Source organism: Equus quagga, chromosome 3 (assembly GCF_021613505.1).
Source record: "Equus quagga isolate Etosha38 chromosome 3, UCLA_HA_Equagga_1.0, whole genome shotgun sequence".
In the NCBI taxonomy this organism is placed as follows: domain Eukaryota; kingdom Metazoa; phylum Chordata; class Mammalia; order Perissodactyla; family Equidae; genus Equus; species Equus quagga.
In genome coordinates, this window is record NC_060269.1 from 112,361,238 (window position 1) to 112,388,055 (window position 26,818).

General features: G+C 36.0%; 1 protein-coding gene across 1 annotated transcript; it reads right to left on the reverse strand.

The window, feature by feature from the left end:
• Nucleotides 1-571: 571 nt before the first annotated feature.
• On the reverse strand, nt 572-26,492 carry SRP72 (signal recognition particle 72). Its single transcript, XM_046656527.1, has 19 exons — nt 26,335-26,492; nt 24,340-24,460; nt 22,494-22,617; nt 21,050-21,193; nt 20,859-20,970; nt 18,204-18,235; nt 16,860-16,984; nt 16,709-16,766; nt 14,076-14,207; nt 13,073-13,201; nt 11,943-12,015; nt 10,357-10,421; nt 8,831-8,926; nt 7,880-7,983; nt 7,666-7,743; nt 6,772-6,909; nt 5,706-5,743; nt 2,644-2,803; nt 572-1,954 (listed from the first exon to the last, which is right to left on the reverse strand). Exons 1-19 carry the CDS (start codon nt 26,441-26,443, stop codon nt 1,777-1,779), a joined length of 2,016 nt encoding a protein of 671 aa, XP_046512483.1. The 5' UTR covers nt 26,444-26,492; the 3' UTR covers nt 572-1,776.
• Nucleotides 26,493-26,818: the final 326 nt, after the last annotated feature.

Below are 26,818 nucleotides of genomic sequence, written 5' to 3' on the forward strand. Positions count from 1 at the left end.
ACACACATATATATACAAAGTATATATGTCATTGTTTAAAGACCTGTCCAAAAGAAGAAATAATTACTAGCAAGTTAATGTAGATGTTTACACTTCATTTGACAATTATAACTACTTAAACTGAGGTTTTAGTTGCTTAGTAAAGACTAACAATGACTGGCAATCACAATGAGTAAAAAGAGAACTGCAAATGTCACTGTTGTACCTTGGGTCAAAATTTTCAATGATGGATAACTTTCACCAAAATTCGGTAGTTTAGTGAACCTAAAAAATAATTATCCTTCACCACAGAAATTTAATGAATCCTAACAAATTTACTAATAATTATTCCTGTAATGGGGAATATATTGAAAAGAATAAATATCTGTCTCTTACCAAGACTATTCTCTGAGAGTTCAAAAAGTATTATGCCATAATAAAACACTCATATGTAGGAGGGTCTCGTTTAGATGCCACCACAGATTCTGATTATGCTGAAGAGAAGGGCAGCACCGCATTTCTTACTTTTATAAAGGAGGAAAGCCTTTTAAAAAAACTCTTTGAAGAAGTTTCATAGATATTTACAACAGAGTCAAACACAGCAGCACTTTATTAACAAGGATGGAGTAATAAAATCACAAGGAAATACTCATAAGTCTAAATTCAATGCTATCTTGGGCTGTATAAAATGAATTCTAACAAGGGTGGGCATCCCAGTGTGTCTGTCTCACAGCTGTTCAAAGGGAAAGTGGCCTGCAAGCAAGGAAAGACCAGAGCGACACTGACACCACAGACTGACTGTATAATACTTCATTACTTTGAGAAGGGTAATGAGTGTTTGTACCCCTAACTAGAAAGAGGAGCCATGAGGATCTTAATTGGGCCAAACAGTTCTGTTAAGTTTTAGTACTGCCTGCTACTGAACTCTGGTATTGATTTCGTCTCTAACTAGGAAGTCAATCTTCATGCTCTTGATAGGGGCCATTAAATCTTTCTGATTGAGACAGTCCAAACCCATCTGAACTCAGAACACTGGGTCTAAGAGTCAACTTCTTACAACATTGATATATTTTCCTTGAGTTCTTTAATGGTGCTAAATCAATATAATGTTATCATAATCTGAAAACAATATGGGGGTACAAAGGAGTCCTAATTTATATATATGTATATATGTATACACACACACATACACACACTATCCCATGTTCCAATATCACATGACAGAGAATTTATGGTCAAAATTAATCAAGACATTTAGTTTTCCTGTGGCCACTCAGGTAATGAAGTGAAGAATACCAGTGTATTAATAAGGTCCCTTTTTATCACATGATATTTCTAAGCAGATATTTGGAATGCTCAGAAGATTCCACTTTCAGTCTCCTAAAGCTCCTAAGACATAATTTAAAGTGGGACTTGATAGGAACAAGTATCTTCAGACTTAGTTGAACCAGTAGAAGTGATTTCTGTTTAAATCCTAGGAAACTTTGGATAACATGCCTTGTTTGTGAAACTGAAAAAAACACCAGATCAGCACACAAAGAGAAAGGATGCAACAGGTATCAAGGTAGATATTCTGAGTCCTTATCATCTGTGCAAAGCTAGGTGGTACAGGTAGGCCAAGTTTGACTAGGCAGAGTTTGCAGAAGATATTTTCCTGTTTGATGCACAAGAAAATAATTGTATGAAAATGTGGGGATGGGAGAGGGAGCAGCTCTGTGCTTCTTGCTGTGTCACCTTTATCATGTTCCTAATGTCAATGAGACTAGTTAGAAACAGCCTGCAACAAGAATGTTCTAATCACCAGCCACCTTTTCCACCTTTCTTCTTTTTCTGTTGCTGTTTCTTTTTTGTTGCTGGAGCCCCTGCAGGTTTCTGGTGTCTTGGGGGTATGATATTACTTGTAGATGCAGATACTGTTGCTGCACTGCCAGGTCTTGGGGAGGTGGGTGGGCTGCTCACAGTTTTACTGGCATCCCTGAAATCATCAGATTAGGAAAGTGTTGGTTATTCACATATTCAACAAAGGAAAAGGCTATAAAAATAATGTAGGTACATGAATTTTACTGTCTACCCTTAAAAATCTCCCACACATATTCTATTTCTTTTAAGGTGGGTTCCCCAGCTCCCTATCCATTTTTCTTTTGAATAAAATTTTTATTACTTTATAATTAAATAAAAAATAATATATGGTACATGCCAACTTGTAGAAAGTTTGGAAAATAAAGAAAAAATTTTAAAATGACCTATAACCCTACCACATAAACTTATTTATTAACATTTTCAATACTTCTTTCTAGTCACATTTATTTATATCTGTTTGTTTATCTAGATATTTAGTTAGTTCAACAACTCAGTGTATTCAGTTTCCTTTTGAAGGTACTGAGACTCTAATATTTACAATACAATCCTACCATCCTAGTATTTACAATACAGTCAAACCAGAAATGCCACATTTTCTTTCCTTTACCTAAGCATACTGCAAAACATTTATCAAAGACATCTGACTCTACTTCTCATACTTAAAATATATTTTTAAAAATTCTTAAAATGATCCTGAGTCATTAGTATGAGATTAGTATGAGACTGACCCTGACTCTTCAATCTCAGAAGGAACCAACCTATGCTGAGTGACTTCAACTGGGGAGCAATGGAGCAATGACTTACAGTTCAGAGGAAGCTCCTGCAGTTGCTCCCTGGGTCCCTTTTCCAATCTGATCCTTCTTTTTACCCTTCTTTCTTCCCCGGTAATAAGAACGTTCTCGCATTGGCAGCCATCTTTCAGGATCTGGGGTCACTTTGGGATCATAATTCTTAGGCAGTTTTCCTATGTAACAATTAATTGATTAAAGAAATGAGAGATCTGTCCATAATGTTTTCAAGACAGATTGTTTAAACCATGTGTCCAAACCTGGGAATAAGTAACATTAAAACTGAAATAAACTTATCTGAGAAAGTTTTATTTGTATAATCTAGCAGGGGAAGAGGCCTTATTTCTAAGCATGACATGAAATTCAGAAGCCAGAAAGGGAAATATTTCATAGATGTATCTATATAAAAAATTTAAAATTTCATTTGGTAAAAGACACAATTTTAAAAGAAATAAAACAAAAATATTTGCATACTATATAACAGAGTGAATTATTATTCTTAAAATAGAATGAACTATTGATAACCACAGGTAAATCATGCAAAGAAGACTGGGTCCAGCTGTAATTAGGATAAGCCAGGAGAAATCAAAGTCTTTAATCATGTGAAAAGATGCTAAACCTAATTAAAAATGAAAATGGTAACAAATTCTATCAAATTATCAAAATTTTAACAAATATTAAAAGTAGTAATACCCAGTGTTGGTGAGACAGTGGGACATAAACACTATAGGCAGAAGTGTATACTGGTATAGCCTTTGTAGAGAGCAATTTCATTTGGTAGTACCAGTCAAAATTTATTACTTCTAGAAATTTATCCTGTAGATACCCACAAACCACAAAGTTACGTGTGTAAGAATATTCTCTATGATATTCTTTAAAATATTAAACTAACTTAAATGTCTCTCAATAAGAGAATGATCAGGGCCAGGCCCAGTGGCCCAGTGGTTAAGTTCGGCACGCTCCGCTTTGGCAGCCTGGGTTCAGTTCCCAGGTGTGGACCTACACCCTCCATCAGTGGCCATGCTGTGGCGGCAGCTCACATACAAAATAGAGGAAGATTGGCAACAGATGTTAGCGCAGGGCGAATCTTTCTCAGCAAAAAGAGGAAGACTGGTAATAGATGTTGGCTCAGGGCAAATCTTCCTCGGCTAAAAAAAAGGAACAATCAAATAAATTATAGTATACCTACACTATAGTAAGTTATAGCTATGGGTTAGAAAGTGAAATACATCTATATTTGATAATTTGGAAAAATGCACAACACAGTCTAAAGTAGAAGATTAAATTACTCTGAGGACATGTTCATATCAGTTTTGTAAAAACTTTTATTGACTGAGCATGTAAACACATAATAATGCATGTTTGTATATACAAAAAAATTAAGTAATTATCTCTAGGAGCATGAATTTGGGGTGGGGAATTTTCCACTCTTTATGCCATTTTATTTTATTTATTTTTATTTTTTTATATTTTGAGGAAGATTACTCCTGAGCTAACATCTGCCACCAATCCTCCTCCTTTCGCTGAGGAAGAATAGCCCTGAGCTAACATCTGCTGCCAATCCTCCTCTTTTTGCTGAGGAAGACTGGCCCTGAGCTAACATCTGTGCCCATCTTCCTCTACTTTATATGTGGGATGCTTACCAAGCATGGCTTGCCAAGTGGTGCCATGTCCGCACCCGGGATCCAAACTGGCGAACCCTGGGCCACCAAAGCAGAATGTGCGCACTTAACTGCAGTGCCACTGGGCTAGCCCCTATGCCATTTTATAATGAAAGAAATCTTAGTGTTTTCTTGTTTGCTTTTGTTTTCCTTTGTTTTTAGAATGAGCATATAGCACTTCTAAGTTTTAAAAAATGTTCATCTGTGAACTACAAAAACTGGAAAAGAAAGAGAAATAGCAGGTTATTGCTACCTATAGTTATCAGGTGTTCCCTTGCAGTATCACTAATACACAAAACAAGATAAAACAAATATTTATTGAGTTTTTACCATTTTCCAAGCACAGTGACAAAAGTGAAGAACTAATAACACTTCTAGTTAAAAAGAGAGAGTGAATGCAAACATTAGCTTCTGCACCATCCCCAAACCCCACTAAAATGGTAACACATTAGAAGGAAGAACAGGAGAAAAGGTATTATTGAGGAGGTTTCGGAAGAAAGAAAACAGACAGAGGAGTGGTAACAAACTTGGCAGACTTGGGAAACCTGAATCAAGAAACAACCTGATTTCCACCACAGATTTCCCAAAGACTCAGGAACAGGTAGGGGGCTCCAGGAATAATCTCCACTAGTTGAAGCCAGGCATTGTTAATTCCACCCCCTCTTGCCACGGATTAAGAACACAGCCTAAGTCAATAAACGCATGGCATTCCCCTGGTTAATGGTCCAGGGCTGGACACTGACCTATGCTGGCCCAATCAGATTAATGGGAAAGACCTGCCAAATGCAGGGAGACCCTCTTTGTCCTGCTGGATGTAAATGACAAGTTATGTGGCCTTGACTGTTTCCAACAAACATCCTCTGACTCTAATCGGATTCAGTTTTGTGTAAAGCAAAACAAAGAGATACAACTACTGGATCAACCAACCTTGATTCTACCCTTCATCTACACTGCCATTTTTATAAACAAATTTTCTTAAGCCAGTATGACGGAGTTCTATGGTACTTGTAGCCGAAAGCACCCTAAAGTATAAGGGCTTACTATGTGCCAGGCATTGTTCTAAGAGCTTTACATGTGGTATTTCATTTACTCCTATGAGGTATATACTATCACATTCCATTTTATAGATGAGAAACTCAGGCAGGTATGTTAAGTAACCTGTTCACAGTCACAGCAAAAGAGCAATGTTACTAGAGCAACATTTGAATTCAGGCAACCAAATTCCAGAGTTGCACTCTTTAAAGTAATAAAATTAAATGTTAGCTATCATCAAGACAAAAGTCAGTGTTCAAAGATACAAGAATGGATATTTATATCCAAAGCTTTTTATACAGGGCTAAACTCAAGCTTTTATCATGTAGAAAGGAATGTAGAGATGGGGAGGGTGGGTAAAAAACAAATAAACAAAAAAACTTACCCTTCTTTTTTTTCTTCTTCTTTTTCAAGTCTCCCTGCCTACAAAGAGAAGAAAAATCTTTACCATCAATGTGGTAAAATATTTCCATAGCACTAAGCATGTGCAAGAGTAACCTGGGCACTTTATCATAAAGGCATTTACAACTTGGTGCAGGTTCATCAAAGCTAATCAACTAGCTGGGATATTAATTCTAGTTAAATTTATCACATTTTAAAAAAAATATTTAAAAATCTATTATGAGGATGATAATGCTTTTTTACTAAAGACAGAATTCATAATGAAGTCAATCATTTACTGTTGCTGATATGTTAATGAAGTCAGGAAAAAATTTACACTTCAAAAGCCATTCAAAAAAGGAGTGAACAACTATGATGGCCACAAAACTGGCAAAGTATTCTCTCTCTGACATTCTCTATTCATCCTGAGTCAAAAACAGAATCTTAAACATTTTACTATAGGCCTCTGCTAACTGTGTTTTTGAGATGGCAATATAGGAGTACAAGGAAAGAATTGGAATTTGACTTCTTATAAATTAATGAAGCTGGCTATCCTTTTCTTCAAATCAGCAAAATAAACCTCATCTGAACTTTGGTTTAGAATTACTAGACTAATACTAAATGGATATACTAAATATACATCAAAAACTTAAGAGATAAATAAAGTAGGGCACATCCAGCCTATAGAATACTATGCATAAAAAGAATGAAATGTCTACATTTAGAATATGGAAAAATCTCCACGACTTAGTAAATGAAAGAAATTGGAAAACAGTAAGTACAATCTAATCCTACTTCTGTAAAAAACATAAAATAAACCAGCCCTAGGAAAATATTTCTAAACTACTTCTGTGTGTAAATACAAAGGAGATCCTGAAGGATAAACATTAAATTAATACCAGAGGTTAATTCTGGGCCGGGAGGAGGGCAGAAACAAGGACTAAGAGCTGGGCACAGCAAAAGAGAAGGGAAAACTAACAAAGGTGACAAATTTTATTCACAGGGAATTTTTATAAGAACGTTTTATTCCTTATATAATTTTAAATCAGTATTAGTGAATGTTACATTACCCTTGCTCCTTTGGTTGACTATCTCCAGCAACTTTTCCGCCTTTCTTCCGAATGTACGTAGCACCAGCAGAATTTTCAAGAGCCTCAACATCTACTTTTAGGGACATGCTATCTGATGAGGGCAAGTGTTTACTAAGACTGGGATCCAACAGTTGAGGAACACAATACGTATACATGTAGACCTCTGCCAATGTAAAAAGACACTTTTTTTTGATGCCCTTCATCAAAAGCAAAACAATGTTCTTAAATCTTCTATAGAATAACAAATCAACAGGTCATAAGGTCAATTATATATCATATATTGTGAAAGGACAACTTGAGAAAAGAGTCACAAAGTAATCATCTATTCCTTAACTCAGTGATGTACTTCAAGGTTGTAGCTTAATAAAAACTACATTTCAAAACAACTATCAAGCTTATAAAACACAAACTTGCTCCCTGCAAAGGTTTGACTTGTGGCTGCAGTTTTGAGAACACAGCTTGGACTGGAGGAGCACACATGGTCCAAACTCAGCCAGTGAGGACACTGAATCCTCTTATCTTCAGTAATTGTTTGACCAAAGACAGTTCAAACAGAATGACATTTCAGAATCATGTACAATTACCCAAATAAAATATGCTTTTTCTTTTTTTTGCTGCCAGACTTGAACTGGAGGGATAGAGGCTGCACCTTGTTGACTTCATTTTTGCCTCTGGATCAAACTGTACCCCAAGTTGGATGTATCACTATTTTTCAGTCACATTGATCAATAAATTCTCATTTTTGTCTCTACTAGTTAGAAGCGGGTTTCGTTTGTTAAAATTTACAACAGAAAGAGCCCTGGTCAAAACAGGTACTGGAAGAGATCTTGTGCGCTACTTGGGAGCTGTCTGGAACAACAATCAAAAGGATACGCTTTTGCTTTCTCAGGATCCACAAGCGAGTATGCAGAAATAAGCTGCGCCAGGGTGTGAATATCTTTTGGATTTTGTCTAAAAGAAGAAATAAGAAAGTTACTAAACAGTTTATAAAACTGGAGAAAGTAACATAAACAAGCAAAATAACTCCCTCATTTCACATAACAGCAATAAAGTTTGGATTTCTACATCTCCACCTTGCAGAGCTTACTTCCATAGCTGCTCTAGGTCACTAATTGCCTCCTTCTTCCGTCCATATTTGAGTTTGAAGTTTGCAGCTTCTCTTACCAAGGACAAATGAGCAGGAGATTTAGGCTATAGGTTCAATAAAAAGAGGGAAAAAAAGGTTTAATCTAAATATCTAGTAAGTCAATGAAGTTACTACATTTATTAGACCTTTGAATGGACCTATCCATTAAATTCCTCATCTTAAGTTTTATTGAATGCACAAAACAAAAACAAATTCACATATACACATACAGGGAGGGGGTAGACAAATTAGTACAAGAGAAGACCAATTTATGAATTTGGAACACAATCCATCTCTATTTAGATTGTCTACAAGTAGAAATATTCCCTCATAATCAAATCTCAAACATATGTCACTACAGTTTTCAAACATTATTTTAATACAATACTCCCTAGAACACTGATATCCCTCCACTGCTAATAGGGCTAACAGTATAAATGTCACCTGTGTGTATACATAAGTTGGATATTGCCTATGCAGAGACCCATACTGGAAAAAATGAAGACGTTCCTATTGGATGGAGATATGATATACAATTATTCTATGTACTACTATTCCACCAATTACTACCATCCATAGGCTTTCTAGCCACTAAAGATGAGCTCTCTTATGTGCAATCATGTACTATTAGCATTCTTATTTCTTAAGATTACATATACAAACACATACATACACGAGAAGAAGCTTCAGAAAACATAACAGCTATGTTTTTTCACTTGGCAACTTCTTATTTCTAATAACTTTATTTGGATCTAGTATACTTTAAAAAATGAATTCGACAGCCTAATAGCATTCTGTTTTTAAAATAGTGACTTGGAATATTTCAATTCTCCTAAATTTTGAGTTTACTACTGCAACTTTTTATTTTTATGTAAAAACATAGCCTCATAACATTTTACTCCATTTATTTACCTGATGGTTTTGATACCACTGGATAGCTTGTGTGAAGACCTCAATGGCACTATCAATATCTTCCTCATGGCTGTACATGGTCACTAACGCAGACACCTACACAAAGGTATAAATGAATGAATAAAATCTCCCCTTCTCTCTCAGAACAAGTTTTTGAAAACGAAAAACACTGAACAAATAGCAAATAAAGGCTGCTACGCACTCTGTGAGTACCTAATTCAACATCAAAATGACTATCTTTATAGAGCGTAATAACTAGAAATACCACGAACAGCAGTGTTTTTCAAATACAAAGGCAGTTATCTATAAAATGTACCTTTCCTCTAAAGCAGTGCCAGTTCACAGTTTGTTACCAGTCCACAACAAGGTAAGTACAGAATGTGAGAATAAGTGCTTAGAAAGTTAGTTTATATAAGAAAACATTGTTGGGATAAGTAAATGTGTGATCAGTGAGGTGCACACGAGTGTGGTTAAACTCCCATGATGAGTTACATGTGGCCTGAGCTACAGAAAGTCAGTGAAAAGCTTGCCTAGTGTGTCAGAGGGACAGCAAGGAGGCCCACGTGATTGGAGTAGAGTAGGGCGGGGGGGGGGGGGGGGGGGGGGGGCGTTTAGCAATAGATGAGGATAGAAAGGAAACAGAAACAAAAAGCTGGATCTTTGAAAAAAATCAATAAAACTGATAAACCTCTGGCCAGACTGATAACAAAAAAAAAGAAGACACAAATAACCAATAGTAGGAATGTGAGAGGATCTACAGATACTAAAAAAAATAAATAAGGAATATCTGAATTTTTATGCAAATAAATTAGACAACCTAGAGGAAGTGGATATATTTCTTGAAAGGCAACAGAAGGCCAGATATTAAATATTAGAAACATTTTATTTTCAGCCATATATTATATTTGATTCTAATTTAAAGTAATTGTAGCTCAGTCTTTAAAATATGAATCTTCAAAAGAGAAAGCACTACCATAATATTATACATTTATTGAGTGCCAACTATAAACAAGCCGTGTTAGAGGACACAGCCATGAAAACAGTCCTGTTCAATAAATGCACATACCACCACTACAGAAGTAGTCTCTACTTTGAAATAGATGCTTTCGTAGCTATATTAGCCATCTAAACCTGTGATGCCTGAATATTCAGAGAACTAAAAACTAAATTTGTTGGCCACTACTACTAAGTTGTTTTAACTGAAAGAAATCACACTTAAGACATGATAAAATAATTTAGGCTAAGAAACTCCCTATACAGCTTTTAGGTTATTTGAGGTTGGCTTTTAGTGATAATATAAGGCCTAAAGTGCCTGGCACATTTGACTAAATAAAAAACCAATGCAAAGCAGAGCACAAAACGAAATAAAATGTATACCAGATAAGTAATTATTATTTTTACTACCCTACATTATGAATAAACAAATAATTAGAAATCAAAATGAATACAAAGAAACAGCAAACATACCAATGGACTATTAATTCCATTACTTTTTCAGTCTAATAATCCTTTAGTTATGAACTCACCATGCCTGGTTTATGCTTTAACTCCTCTATGCTTCTCAATATTAGACATGCTTTGGAAATATTACCTTAAGAGATTAAAAACAATCAGCATCACATTGAAGAAAGTATTTTATGGGAAAAAAAAAGAAATTTAAGAGTCATATTTTGTAACATCACTAAATACTCAAGCTTGGGGATCTTGGGAATAATGTACTCTATTTATTCATTTTACAGATAAGAAAACTGAGTCTCAAGGAAAGAATATATCTTGCTTATACTCATAAAGAAAGTTAATGGCAGAGCTGCTATCAGAAAAAATGCTTCCCGACTCCCAGTCTGTTGGGTCCTATTTTTCCTTTTTCAGGCCACAACTTAAAGGTGCAGTCCTTCACTAAAGGCCTTGAAATATGTTACTGCAGACATGAGAACAATGGAAAATTTCCTATGGTGTTAAGATTCTGATTTTCCACTCATTGCAAACCTCAATAACAAAACTTCCAAAGTCTTTAAAAACAAAACAAAAACCACGACAGGCTCTCTCTCAGTAATTTGAGAATCATGATTAATCCTTGCAAAACTTAAACTAAAAACCAGATGAGGAATGAAGATAAAGAGCACAAGAAAAAGCAGAGAGGTGGGAAAAGGAAAAACAAACAAAGGAGAAAAGGAAAGAAATGTGAGAGCAGGGTAACAGGGAGACCAGCAGTGTTTCTCAAACTTGTTTTCTTTACTACCTACTAAAGAGCCTTTTCAGACATTTTTTCCCCCTAACTGCCAACTCTCCTCCCCTCTAACCACGAAATTTTCATTTCAGCCTCTGTAATAGCTAAGATTTTTTTGATGCCCCCCCACCAAACCAATCATCACCCCCACCAAGAATGCATGGTCTACACCAGAGGTGTCTCGTCTGACAGAACTTTCTGTGATGATGGAAAAGTCCTATATCTCTGCCGTCCAACTAGTCACATGTGGATACAAAGCTTCTGAAATGCAGCTAGCACAACTGAGCAAGTGAATTTTAAATTTCATTTAATTTTAATTTAAACTTAAAATAGCTGTGTGTGGATAGTGACCATCAAATACGGACAGCTCTAGATGATCACTCAAGGTTGGTTCAAAAATCAAGGACAAAAACACTAGCAGTTTTCTGCAAGATTAAAAAATGCCAGTTTCTCCCAAAGATAAGGGTCATAAAGTATAAATGAAGGATAAAGGGCTAAGAAATTTTGAAAACTAGGATGCAAAGTAACCCTTACTGCATGCAAATACAACCAAGTGACAGATATAAGCATTTCTACATATGACATACCCAGGAAATTTAAGTAAGTATGGTCTTTTGGAATAGCAGAATCCTTGGCTTCTACTGACTTTCAAGGCATAGAATAAGAATCATTCTAACAATTTAGGAATAACCCAAGAAAAGGCCAACTAACACTACTAAATCTGTTGGAGCTCCCACCATCCAGATTCATATTTATAGCAATAATTATGCTTCGTCATTATGCAAAAATCTTAAAATCACATAGCTCACAACTACTTCAGAATCATTTCAGCCATATGTTTCCATTAAAATGATATTTTAATCCTGATGAAATCATCATTAATACCTTGGGAAATTTTCAGCTGTGCCATGGTCAGCTTAATTTCAGCTGCATTTTCTGGATGCTGATCTGAAAATTCCTAAAATTTTTTTAGGTGGGGGAAAAAAATAACATTTAATTTACACAACTAATTGTACACATTCCAATTATTTATCTCAGTAACATAAAATTTTAAATCCAGTTTTAAAATATTAAACTTCCGGTTTCAGGTTAAAATTTTAACTTCGAAAAAATTTTATTTGACATCTACTTCACTTTAAAATTATGCTCTGAATGTAAGTGCAATAATGTCAAGTTTGCAGGAAGTCACTACTAGAGAAATAATAATTAAGATTACTATGTAGACTTTTTTTTTTTTTAAAGATTGGCACCTGGGCTAACAACTGTTGCCAATCTTTTTTTTTTTTTCCTGCTTTATCTCCCCAAACCCCCCCTGTACACAGTTGTATATCTTAGTTGCAGGTCCTTCTAGTTGTGGGATGTGGGATGCCACCTCAACCTAGCCTGACGAGTGGTGCCATGTCCGCGCCCAGGATCCAAACTCTGGGCCACCGCAGCAGAGCACGGGAACTTAACCACTCGGCCACGGAGCCGGCCCTTTTTTTTTTTTTAAGAAAGATACTCAAATACATGATGTCTCCTTACTGAGGGTCCCTGCTAAGCAACACTCCCCCTCAGGATGATCCTAATTTTACCCTGTCCAACTTTCCAATGTAGTCTACCCTCAGTAAATTCAAACATGTAATCCAACAGCTGGTTTAGGTTGATAAAAACCAAGTTAGTATCTCTGTAACTGTCTGAGGTTTTAGATTGGGACTCAACGTAGAACACATTATTGAAAAAGGGGTTAGCATGTTCTGGTATTATAAGCCTAAAACAACTCCCCAACTCATGTCAAATCTCCAAATGAAAAGCATTCTTCAGGGTTTATGGCAAACATCTACTAATACAAACTTATTTAAACAAAGCCATATTCCAAGAATTAACTAAAGTGACACGCTGGAATTTGTCTACTGGAGCTTTACTTTTAGTTTTCTCATGAAATTTACAGGCTTGTATGTTATTCTAACGTAATGAAAATGAAACAAGGCTGCAACTACCTCACACCTCATTGAAAATTTAAGTAATTCCTTTACCTGAAGCAGCTCTATTGCTTTTGTGTGCTGCTTTTCACGGCAGAGCTGGGCAGCTTGGATTAACACAGGCAGGAGACGTTCAGGACTTTGGGACTGTAAACTGCCAGAAATTTTGCGGCATTGTTCTGCCTAAAAGACAGTATTTTCCCCCCATGAAAAGAAGCTGGTTAATAAAATTGAACATTAAATGAATGATCAAAAAGAAAAGAAGGATTGGGGAAGGGGGAAGGAAATCAGCTGAAACAAAATAGTAAGTGAAGAACTGCCTAGGGTGAGAAAAGTGGTTTATAGTATCTATTCTCAATTTTTTCCTGTAAGAAAAAGATTTTCACTTACCAAATTTAAGCCATGATTTCTAAAAGCATTTAGGTAAAGGACAAGTTCTAAACATTCATCTGGATGCTTTAATTCCAAAATTTTCCTTAGAAAAACTATATCAAGTATTAGCCTTTGCTTCAAAACAACAAAAGGTATAGTTATTTCTTGCTAAAGTATTTAAGAATAACAACTCAGTTCTAAATGATGTTACTGCCTCTCATTCTCCCACTGAAAACCTCTATTCTAGAAGAGTATGAAACCATAATTTAATTAGAATTAATCCATATTTAAGTTAGAATTAGCCTCCTTAACATTTACAACTTTTTATGATTGTGCACAAACTGAAATGAAAGATGGATCTTAAATCTGTAATCATGATCAGCATCTTTGATGATTTTTACTTGAATTCAGAGATTAGAAATAAGGTAATAAGAAAATTGTCTCATTTACAGGTGTGAATAATGTTTTCTTCCTCTTAAAAGCCACCAACTGCACACCTTTACAAAGAACCGGGCAAATTACTTGCTTAACAAAATCCATGATATATGACATTCTGTAGAATACATGGGTTTAAGACAAAATATAAACAAAAAATATCAATATAGATTGGACTGATACACCCATTGTGCCTCATAAGCCATACTCTGAAACGTTTAGCCAGGGGAACCAGAGGTCTGTCACCTACCTGGTTTGTGTACATAGCAAGCAAAGCTTTGTTAAATTCTATGGCTTGCAGTTGTTTCTTGGAAAGCTTAAACTCTACTCCTTCTGCATTGGTTAATTTCACCTTCTTCTTGGAGTCAAAGACATTTTGGTCCTGACAAAGAAAAGTTCATCCACCATTAACAGCAATTTCAGACTTCAACTCTTTTAACACTCCAAGGCCTTATTCCTATTTCATTTAGTTATTTTATATAAACATGACAAGAGAGCTTGGAAGATAATACATCTACCTGGTTGGGGTGCCTCTGCTCCTAAAATGCATATAAGTATCTTGGGTTCTTGGTTTTCTTTCCTTTTGTCTTTCCACTATTAACTGCTTGTTTTGAGCTTTTTGAAGAAAAGTACTTGGGATAGCACAGATCTTACAGTGGAAGTTCAAACTACAAAGATACCTAAATTTGCAATTTCTACAAACTATGTCCTTTAGAATTTAGATGACAAATGAGGAATGTAATTCATTCCTCTTTGAAATATTATTATGTAAGCTTTGCTTACATTAAAATTCAGAAATCTATTCACGCCTCTTTTGAACCCATTTTTAGCAGAAAAATACTAATGTAATACAGCTACTGTTTTTCCTTTTCTTAAGCCCCTTTTCACCGAGGCAGAAGTACAAGGAAGTTCATTTCTAAAATTTCTGTGTGGGACGACACAGTGTTATCTGCCTAAAGAACGTCCTATTAAGAATCATAGAAAGTCACATACCTTTCGAGGAAGGAAGACAGTTAAGTCACTTTATACCCTGAGGAGGATAAACTGAGCATCTGAGGGTCTACTGTGTGCACAGAATTCTAACTTTGTTACATGATATATTTATTTGCAAATAAGTGATACCACTGTGCTTTTTAAACCAGATCTTCTGTAGCTTAAAGACTAAAAGGAGGCAAAGAAGAAATGTAAAATAAATTCTACTTCTTCTGAGTGTGAACTTCCAAACCAGTGTGAAATTATTTTAATTACAGCAAGAAACTGGCTTTTATATAAATCAATCCTCAAGAAACCGTACTTCCAGTTGGCTGTCCTATGCCCCTATTTTAATACTTCAATTCCTCATGCATGCCACTGCCAGACTTCTTAAACTTTGCTCCCATGGCACTTGTTATTCAAAAATTTTATTTTCAAGGCCTCTCATACCTTGATATCTATCATTCAATCTAACTTATTTTTTTTTAACTAACCAGCATGTATGTATCCTCTTATCTTCTGTTTTCTCACTTTACCCCCCACAAGTGATAAATATTTCTTCCTATGTTCATTTGCTTATACTGTTGCTTAACCTTTGAACTGTATCCCTCCTTCAAGGGTCAGCTCAAATTTGCCAACCCAGAGATCTTTTCTTTCACCAAATACTGAAGTTATAGAGAAGAAATTTAAACATGCACAATTTTTTTCTATACCAGAATGAGAATTTAAACTATGTAATGATTAAGACCATATTTCATATTTCTTTTGCATTACCTATTGCATCCAGCACTGTTTTGAAAAAAGTCAGATATAAATACCTGTTGACTGAATAAAGTTCAGTGCATATTTTTACATTGAGATATTCAGTACTTCACACACTCTCCTCTCCATAATTATATATCAGATCAAAAGAATTTGTCCTCACTGGCATTTCAAATTATTCATGAACATGGGCAAGTATATATTGCTAAGGTTCAAATGCCAGCATCAATTTTTGGAAACCTAAACCATGCCAATGGCCTGCAACATCCTATAACTACTATCATCCTTAATGCCATTATCCTACATCTGGGGACACTCTGAATTTCTGCTATAGGAAGAGAGATATACCATGAATGACTAGAAGGAGCAAGCTTTGGAGTCAGAGAATGGAATCTGAATCCAAGTTCTACCTCTTACTGGCTGTGACCTTATTCAAATTATTTAACTCCTTTCAACCTCAGATTATACTCCCATAAAATGGAGATGAGTATTGTCAGCTACAAAGATAATTGTGAGTATGAAAGAAGATGAGACTTGAAAAATCACATGGCATATCAAAAGAAATCAAATGTTACTTTTCTTATTTTTCTATTGACTTGAATTTCAAATCTGAACTTGAAATGTTTTCCCATTAAAATGATGTTCCAAATAGTGGTTAATTTCATTAGTACAGTACTCCTTAGGACTGTTTATATACATACTTGTAATATTTTACACATGGGTTGGAGGGAGGGGCAGAGAGAGAGAGAACCTGTCCATGTCTCCCCTCCCCCAAAATAAAAACTATTGGAAAGAAAAAATCATGTATAGAAAACTTGCATTCAGACTCACTAGATGAAGAAATCATGTAAAACATGCACACACTTAAAGTTTAAAAGTCCAAACAATTTATTTTTCTAATAGAGATTTTCCATATTATTATAAACTGTGAAAAGCATAAGATTTTAAAGTCCAGGGTCTGTAACTACAAAAAAGTTTTATTACTTGAATATAGCTTGCAGAATCATCATTGTTACAACACTCTCCATTATGATTTTTTACTATAACTGGACTTTGTTATGGAAAAAAGAACACTTATCCTAGGACAAAGGTGGGGTAATATGCTTTCAGGGTAAAATATAAGTGTAGGGAATCTTTGTTATCCCATACCTTGTTAATGGTAATGATGTTATTTGCAATCACAGCTAGCAGTCCCACATCTGTTGGCCTGGAAACAACAAGAAACAGTCAAAAAGGAATAAAGCTTTAAAAGTAAACTTCATTCCCTATAAAAGATACTTCATTTAAATAATCCACTTACTTTAGTTTTATTATCTGATTGTAAAGTTGCAAAGCCTCCTCTGTACGACCCTGGAGCTGCAGAATATAGGCCATCTGCCCGTGAATGATGGCCAGTTCTGCCTGTGGGTCTTCCTCAGTCCCATCCTAAGCAGAAGAAACATTTTTTTGTGTGTGAATTCCTCAAACTGATCCACGTATTTACCAAGTGATCCAAACATTCAAAAGATATACAATCCTAAAGAAGACATAATTTTCAGGAATTTTCCCTTAGAGTTGGTTAAAATTTAGGAATTATCACCAAAGGAAGTTTAAAAGAGAATGGCAAAAAGATTCTGGAAGAACATGGCAACAAGCTCAGAAATACCATTCACTGATCATTATCATTCTCTAAAACCTAAGAATGACAAAAAATGTAAAAGACCAGATAGCAGGTCTAACTTTTTATAGTTAACACCCCTAAATTCTGGAAACAATTTTATCATAAGAACACATTTTAAAAATGCTTCACTCTTAATTCTACCAACTCCAATCCAAAGATTACAAAGTTCTATTTATCATCATACAAAGAACTTAAAAAGCTGAAATGAATTCTGTAATTAAAGGAGCAGCTCTCTTAACCGACACTCCAGATTCTCCAATCGTCTGGAAAGGCTGACTGATGCCCATGCACAATGCTCAAGGCCAGGAGGCTGCTCTCTTCTACCACATCCAGCACTCCTGCTTTCACTTGTTGAGTGTATGCTGACCAGGAGTCAGATGTTTGTTTCCAACCCCATTATGCTAGTTGGGTTTGATAAGGAAATGATAAAACTTTATTATTATAGTAAAAGAACCACGAGTATGAAGAGACTTGTTTCAATGAAAACTATGTTGAATGCTCAGAAATATTTGATAAAGGTGAGTTCCTAAAGAAAATTACTGTCTTAATTAGATGTGAGCCAGAAAACACCAGAGATTGGAGAAAAAGTTAACATCTAATGCCAACTCTATAATGAAACTACTTCACAACTGTCTTTAAGATATTGCTGCACTGAAAATCACAACTGCTGGATTATGTAAGAAATATGCATGGAATCCTATCAATGCACTCATACTCAAAGACCTGAGTGCTACACCTAAAATAGGAAAATGAGTTTATATGAATTTAAAATAAAATGTGCAAGGCACATACAAATTTTTGTCTTGTAATTTCTCACCCTAAAAGACTCCATCAAATAACTGATCAAGAGGGTTTCTACTACGGTTCCTAATTAATGAATCACCATTGATTCCAAAAAGTCAATAAACACTACAATGAAGCCTCCTACAAATTTATATTAGTCAGAAATGTAAAATTCAGGTTTAACAAGAATGGAATACTTACACAATCTTCTGATAATGAACGGCGGCAAAGATCTATAGGAAAAAATTTTAAAATTAACATTGCCTGGTAACTCCCATTCCTTTCACCATTCCAAAAAGCAAGAACTAAATTCTTGGGCAGAGGATTTCAAGATAATTTTAATAAAAAGCAAATTTGAAAATGATCATTAGTATCAACTATATTGCATGAATATTACCAATCTCTGATTATTCTAGCTTTTCAGCATTTTTCTTTCATTTGTAATTTGTGTTAAAAAAAAATTTACAGAACGTTTATCCCTTAAAAAATTAAGACTATATGATCCAGCTATTCCACTGCTAGGTATTTATCCAAAGAACATGAAAACATAAATACATAAAGATACATGCACCCCTATGTAACTGCAGCATTATTCACAACAGCCAAGACTCGGAAGTAATGTGGATGCCCAACAAGGGACAAATGGATGAAGAAGATGTGGTATATATACAATAATGGAATACTACTCAGCCATAAGAAATGATGAAATCTGACCATCTGTGACAACATGGATGGACCCTGAGAGTATTATGCTAAGCAAAATAAGTCAGAGGGAGAAAGTCAAATATCATACCATCTCACTCATAAGTAGAAGATAAGAACGATGACAAACAATCACATAGAGACAGAGATTGGATTGGTTGTCACCAGAGGGGAAGGGGTAGGGAAGAGGGGGAAAGCAGTGATTAGGCCTATGTGTGTAGTAATAGACTGTAATTAGCCTTTGGGTGGTGAACATGATGTAATCTACACAGGAATCAAAATATAATGATGTACACCTGAAATTTATATGTTATAAACAGTTACCACAATAATAAATAAATAAATGGGGAGGGGAGAACATTTAAAAAATATAAATGTGGTGCCGGCCCCATGTAATGGTTAAGTCTGGTGCTCTGCTTCAGTGGCCAGGGTTCACGGGTTCAGATCCCAGGCACAGACCTACACCACTCATCAAGCCATGCTGTGGCAGTGACCTACATACAAAATAGAGGAAGACTGGCACAGATGTTAGCTCAGGGCTAATCTTCCTCAAGCAAAAAAAAGAGGAAGATTGGCAACAGTTGTTAGCTCAGAGCAAATCTTCCTCAACAACAAATATATATATATAAATGTAATAAATGTTGATTGCAAAAAAAATCAATTATAGAAAACTATAAAAATAAAGACAATCATTCTACCATTCAGAGATAATCACTATTAGCATTTCAGTTGCTTTTTAACGTAAACGCACAGATGCATTTTAAAATGAAAGTGGGATATTCTACACAATATTTTGAAACCTCTCTTGCTCCATTTAATATACTGTGAACATGTTTATGATATAATAAATATAGATCTACATTACTATTATTTTAAATGACTGCATGGTAATCTATTTTGTAGTTATAGTAAAACTTAGCCAATCCTCTAACAGAACAGAAACTCATGATGTTTCTAGATTTTTTCTTATGAACATCTCTTCAATTAGCATTCATACAGATACATATATAAATGTATCTAATTATTTCCTTAAATTTCTAGAAATAAAATTCTTGGATCAAAGAGTATACAAATTTTTAAATCTGCTAGACATCACCAAACCTGCCCACTGATAGTCTGTACTACTTTTACACTCAAACCTGCAATCAATGAGAATATCCTTCTCCCATAACACTGTCAATAATGGGTGTGATCAAGAAATTCTAATTGTCAAACATAGTTTTCTTCTCATGATGCTCTAACCTCTGATTTTAACCTTAACATTCAAGAGTAAAACAGACCCTGTTTAACCTTTTTTTCCTCTCCACCATTCACTGCAGTCCCTATATCACTTTTATAGCTTCCAGGGAAAATGTATGCAGAAGAAAAGTAAATGTTTGAGGAATTAAGACTCGACTTAAGTTCTCTAATAAATTTTCTTTTTTCTTATTTAAAAAATTCAAAGCAGGGCCAGCCCCAGCAGCCTAGGGGTTAAGTTCGGCAAGCTCCACTTCAGAGGCCCGGGTTCAGTCCCCTGGCATGGACCTACACTACTCACTTGTCAGTGGCCATGCTGTGGTGGAGACCCACATACAAAAAGGAAAAAGAGGAAAATTGGCAGTGAATGTTAGCTCAGGGTGAATCTTCCTCAGAAAAAAAGAAAACAAAAAAATTCAAAGCATATAAATACTCTATATGGAAACATACTAAATGGAGTTAAAATGTTCTTGAATAGTGTTATTAATGTATAAATCTAGTGTGTGTATATATATGCACACACAGAAACACCTCATATTGTTACTCTACTTGAGTACCTGTTTAATAACAATAATGATAGCCAGTATTTACTGAATACTTATATGCCACGTACTACTCTAAGTGCTTGATATTAATTAACTCACTTAATTTACACTTAACATCTATAGTAACTTGTTCAAAAACCTTCCCCTAAAAATTCAGACTTTAAGGTCTGGGGTGGTTGAAAATGGACACATAGTCTGGCTTAGGGATCAGACAGAAATAGAGGAGAGATATGGTCAAAAACTCTATTGAGAAACTCCCACTGCATCAGTAATTTCCATTTAAAAACTTCACAAAAGTCAAGTGTGATTTTTGGAAATACTTTGCAAAGTTACACACACATTACAATTACATATAATTTTAGTTAAGTCTGACCTTCAGCCTTTTGTAAGATTTTCATTGCCTGACTCAGCTGGCCTTGTCCTATGAGTGCACATGCAGCGTTGTAGCACAGTTCGTGTGTGCCTTCTTGGAGGCCCAGGTTCTCCTGTCATAGAGCAAAATACCAATCAAGTACCACATAGGAATATTATTTTATGGCTGTGTGGGTACACAGAGATACTCACTGGAACCACTTTTTCCCAATTGCTTTGAGCTGCAACAACTGCTGAAAGGTTTGTTTTTCTCTCCTCATCATAATCATCTTGGGAGTTTCGGACAAGATCTCTATACACAGCTAAGCATTCATCGTAGCGTTCTAACCGGTATAACTGAAGAAACAAATAGCAAATAAAAAATCAGAGAAGACAGGTATAGTCATATGTCTCTAACAACATACAAACCCTTTTTGAAACCACTAAGTAGAAAACCTTATTCAGCATAAGATGGGCAATCAACCGTTTTTCCTTTATAATTTTTCAATTAGTTCTGCTACTAACACTTTCAAAGTTACTTGCAATGAATCTCTACTATATTGTAGATTTGTAGTCATGATTCAGGAAAGTCATTGTATTGACGTTAGGTAAGTGCCTATGTGAGCTGTGAAAGAAAAGCTTTCTATAAAAATCATCCTGTTACCTAAATCTGACTTATGATGAAAAAATTTTCCCACAACACAAAACAATTACCAACCCCCAACAAATAGGAAGAAAATTAGATGTTAACAAAAGGATTTAGTATTTCCTAGGAGTTCACTATACTTAATCTTCATTTTCTCTTTTCCAGAAACCAGCTATTGCATAGGGTAACATAAAGTACACAAAACGTAATTTCTGCTTATTTCACTCAAGTTCTTCTCAAAGAGCAATAAGAACTGCCACTCTGGGTCAATTAGTCACCATGTAGGACAGACTGGTACCCTTCATCAATCTCAAAATGCTGGAATTTACCCTAAACTTCCCCAACTTACCTTAAAAGTTCTTTACAGACCTACAATCCATGAACTTTCTTCATCCCATTTGAATTGTTAAATTCATACTATCTCCTTGGGACAACACGTTCAACACAACATTATTTGCCCTAAACTGACATTTTAAAAATCTTTAAGAGGGTTTTGCTAGTTATAATATAACATTTCTGTCCTCTCATCATTAACAGCCCTATTTTACAACAGGCTTAATTACATGTCTCAAAACCATTTTAGAATAAGATATTTTCAGGGAGTTCATAAACTAGCTGAATTCATTTAAATTCTTATCCATCATGATTACATTATTTTAAACTCAGAATAAAATACCAGTTAAAAAGTAGAAAGAAATACAATTTCAAAACTGCATTAAGTAGATAAGCTCATTGGCCTTCATCTTTCCAACTAAAAAGTCCAAATTTCATAGGATAGTTCTTAATTTTCTAATTACCCTCAGGAAGTCATTTGTTCATAGAACACTATATATGCAATTGCTTGTATGAAGATCAAGAACTGGGAATATGTTCAAACCTCAAGAATTTGTTTGGTGGCGAGTTTTCTGGAGCACCAGGATGGACTGGGGTTCCTCATCCCTGCTCCTTCCTACAAGTAGAATCATGCTCACTCAGGATGATTGTCAAGAGTTATTGTAAAGCAGTAATTACCACTTGTCCATAAAGCTCCTTTAGTTTGTCTGTCTGCTGATTGGCACTTTCGATTGTCTTCAAGGCATTCTCAATTCTGTTCAGCCTGTACTCGCAGTATGCCTTCTCAAAGGAAAGAGAGTTACTGAAAAAGGAAAAAAAACAATATTTGATTATGTATTAGCTAACACTGCAGAGCATCCACTATCTGTCAGACACCGCTCTAAGCAGTGGATCTATATGAAGTTATTTAATCCCGATTAACAACAAATGAGGAAACTGACAAAGCTGACGTCTGAAAATCAGACAGCTCCTAAGTGGCAGAAAATATTACATCCATTTCCCTAGCCTCTCTTGTTTTCATGGATATTCTTACCAAAATTATCTGTCTTTTGAAACAAACATTTAAGAATGAAATAATAAATCAGTTAAATAACATTGTCTTCAATATAAAGACAATCTGAACACTATTTTAAACGGTTTATTATAGAAGTTTCTTAAATCTACTAATCAAAAAATAAGCCATATAAAGCTTTTAATTTGTTTAAGAAGCAAATTATTAGCAAAGAAAAAGAAACTAGAAATCTTAAAAACATAACCAAACAACTGGTAAACACACAACTACAAAAACACTACTTCCATACATTGACTTGAAAATTCATCTACATTTAATATGACACCTGAAACTCATTTTGAAGTTTCCACCATAACCCACACGAAAAAATACTTATCAAAGCAAATGGCAATATCCTTTATTTACTTGCCTAAAATAAATTATTTGAAAATTTCCCTATCTTACAAAATGGCCAAAATTCAAAATATTGAATTTTAACATAAACATGTTTACTAGTAGAAAGCAGTGTACCCTTTCCTTTTATTTTTAATGACATTTAACAGTTACTTTTCAATATGTAATACATGTATATGGCTCAAATAAAAAACCAAAAAGATATACACTAAGAGGCTGCACTCCCACTGCGATTCAAATCTACCCTGCTCTCCCTTACCTCCTGGAAGTGACTTTTTATTCACCGTTTTTCTGTCTACTGTTTGTTTTGGCAAATACAGGAAAATACACATATAAATTCTTATATCCTCCTTCTCTTATACAAAAAAAGTATACTATATAATGTTCTGCACCTTATAAACCAGTATCTCATTAAAGAATAAACATGCTGCAAACTTCATTTCAACACACATTTCTTTTAGGGCTTAGGTATAACCGTAAAGAAAAATCAAATTACAGTTACAATTTAGAATACAAGTTTACATTTCATGAAATGATAAATGAAATAAATAAATGAAAAAGGTTAATAAAACAAAAAAACTGCTACATCTTCTAAAGACTGCTAAAGAACCCTGACAATGAAAGATCTTGGCCTAAAATCACACTCACCTAGAAAATTCTCAAAGGGGTAGGGATAAGATTGGGCTAAGACTGTCATACCATCCTAGAGACCTCGATCAGCATAAACACTTACAAGCTATACACATGCGTTCCTGCTCTACAAGTTCTGCCCTCTCTGCCTTTTTCTTTTTATAATTAAACTTCTGCTGAGTTGTTCTCCCTATGTCTTCTAAGAAGTCTTGTTACATTTATGTCCCACAGGCTTGTATGGTTTACCTCCTTCTTAGTGGTTCAACGGGAAGACGCGTAAAGAAAAGGCTCCCTAAAGTAGAAAAGAACTAAAGTTACTATTGCTCCTTCCAGTTTCAGAAACCCTACTGGCAAGCAAAAGAAAAGAAGAAAGAAGAAAAGATAAAGGTAAAAAATCACTGAATAGCAGGGAAAAAAACCATGGAAATGGTTATGACTATGATAAAAGTGTTTCTAATAACTGCACAAACAACTAATTGTACCACTTACTTTGCTAACACTTTGGTGTGAGTATTGATGACATTCAAGGCTTCCTTAAAACTTCCATTCTGGATAAGGCATACCACTTTACAGTGTAGCGCAGTTACATCATCCTTGTTGATCTGCAGTACTAGAGAACACATTTAGGAAAGTAATTTTTAAATCCACTCCCCTTTCACATTTTACTACATTTTCCCACGCCCTGCCTCAGGAAGCTACATTTCCAATTTTATTGCAGCAGAAATGATTAGCTAAAATATTTTTAAAAAGCTGATCTCCATTTTTAACTTAAGAAGTGGCAATAAGGAGAGTTATAATTAGTTAGACTTTCAACGAGAGAGATTCCCGAGATACATGTACCAAAAAAGTAGAGTGAAATAAAGAAGTAAGAAAGAAGCTGTTTTCTACAGCTTTTTCTCTTGGGACCCATGCAACAACCTACATATTTCATTACTTCACAGGGAAAGAAACAAAGCTCATGTAGAATTTGGAAGCAAATGACAAGTTTGAGTACAAGCTTGTCACTAAATGCCTCGAGGTCTTACACAAGTCAATTACTAAATCTCAATTTTCTGATCTGCAAGACGAGTATGAAAGCATTACCTATCTTACAAGGTTATTAAGAAGATTAAATGAGAATATTTCAGAAAAATATATAAGCTGTAAAGTGTACAAACACAATTTATCTTGCTGGCAACATTTCCAAAAACCATTCAAAATTTCCCTTTTCACCTAAGATGACCAACGAGAAGTAACGGACTCAGGTGGCCAAGTTTCAGTGCTTAACAGCTGTTCACTATCAAAATGACCAGGCTCACTCCCCATGTTCTCAGGCAATTAGAGGAATCCAATTCTCAGTCTAAGAATCAAAGTAATTTCAACCAATTAAGAAAATATATACTGGATAACAAACTTTCAGCCGTTGCTGATTAAACAATTCCTGCAAAATACTTACTACACTGCTGAGTGGTATTGGTTGCAGGCCTAGCCAAAGGCTAAAGTTAATTCAAAATAAGTTTAAGAATCAAACGATTGTAATTAGTAGCTATTTTCCTCAATGTCTAAATCACCAAAAGTGCATTGTGAGCACAATCACTCCTTTTTACATTAACCCAGCAATATGTTGTTGAAAATTATTTATACACCTGTGTATGTTACTGACATACCCTGTATGTTATCACTGCTTTGAACAGCCAAACTCCGTCCCGGTAATTATGTTTCCAAATCTAACAAATATAAGCCGCATCTTCACTAAGGAAAAATTTAGCACGACAGAAAGCACTAAAAAGCATGGCCATATTACAGTTACATAATAAAGCATAAAAGAATATAATGAGCAAACCTCACACCGAAGGAAGGCAGTTTACTTGAAATGATCAGTTACGGGGCAAAACACAGGCCAAACTTTTCTTCCGATGTTTTTTCAAATGTTAGGGCTTTTACACACACACGTTCGGGTCTAATGACGTAGGAGAGATTCTATCTGTGGGAATGAGAGGCCTGACATCCAGATCCAGCCCTTCCCTCCACCCTGATTCTGTACAGCTTCCACCTTGTCAGCACCAACTTCTAAAGTACGTGTCCCAGGCAGGTTCCTCCCCCTGCTGCAGCCCGAGAGAAAAAGCTCCCTCAGCAATACTATCTTGAACACTCCGCTAAAAGCAAGGAGAAGAGGAGGCAATGTGGAATATCTGCGAAATAAGGCGTGAAAACAGAGGAGTAAAGAACCGCCTGGAAGAGGCGCCAGGCTGCGGTCTCTTTAAATCCGTCCCTCGCTTCCCGCGGGGGGTAAAGAGGGAAGTACACGTGGCTCTAAGCCCCAGGACCCCGGGCAGGCCCGGAGGACCCGAGGGGCTGCGACCTATGCCCCCCGGGCGTTCGCGCCCGAGCTGGGGGCGGGGGTCTCTCCTCCCAGCGTCTACTGGGAGGGGGTCGCGCACGCCGGAAGGAGGCCGCATCCTCCCGCCCGCTCGGGCTCGCCCCGGCGCCCGTCCCGACACTTACGCTTGTTGACGGTCTTGAGAGCCCGCGTGAAGTCGCCATTCTGGCCGTAACGGTTCACTTCACTCCAGAGCGCTGGCACCGAAACCCCCCCGCTGCCGCCGCTCGCCATCTTGGAGGAGACGCGGGAGGGGCGAGACGACCTCTACCCCGGAAGAGGATCTCGGAGGCGGCCTAGCGGAGGAGGAGGCCGGCGGTTGCTTAGTGTTTCGAAGTTGGAAGCGTCCTTATCCCGGAGCAGTGTTGGAGACCATAATCTTAGCTTGCGTAGCTAGAACTTTGCGTGGATAGAGTCGCTACTCCTGTCCTGAAGCCAGTCTGCAGGAACGAGGCGTCGGACCCCGGGAGCGAATTGAGAAGGTTCACCGTTTCGGCTCAAAGCGGCGTGCGAAACAAGCGTCTTAGTCCTACGAGGCGGAGCTGGGCGACAGTCTATGGAAGATAAATAAAAGGTCTGTGGGCTGGTAAAATAGCAACTAGAAACCGT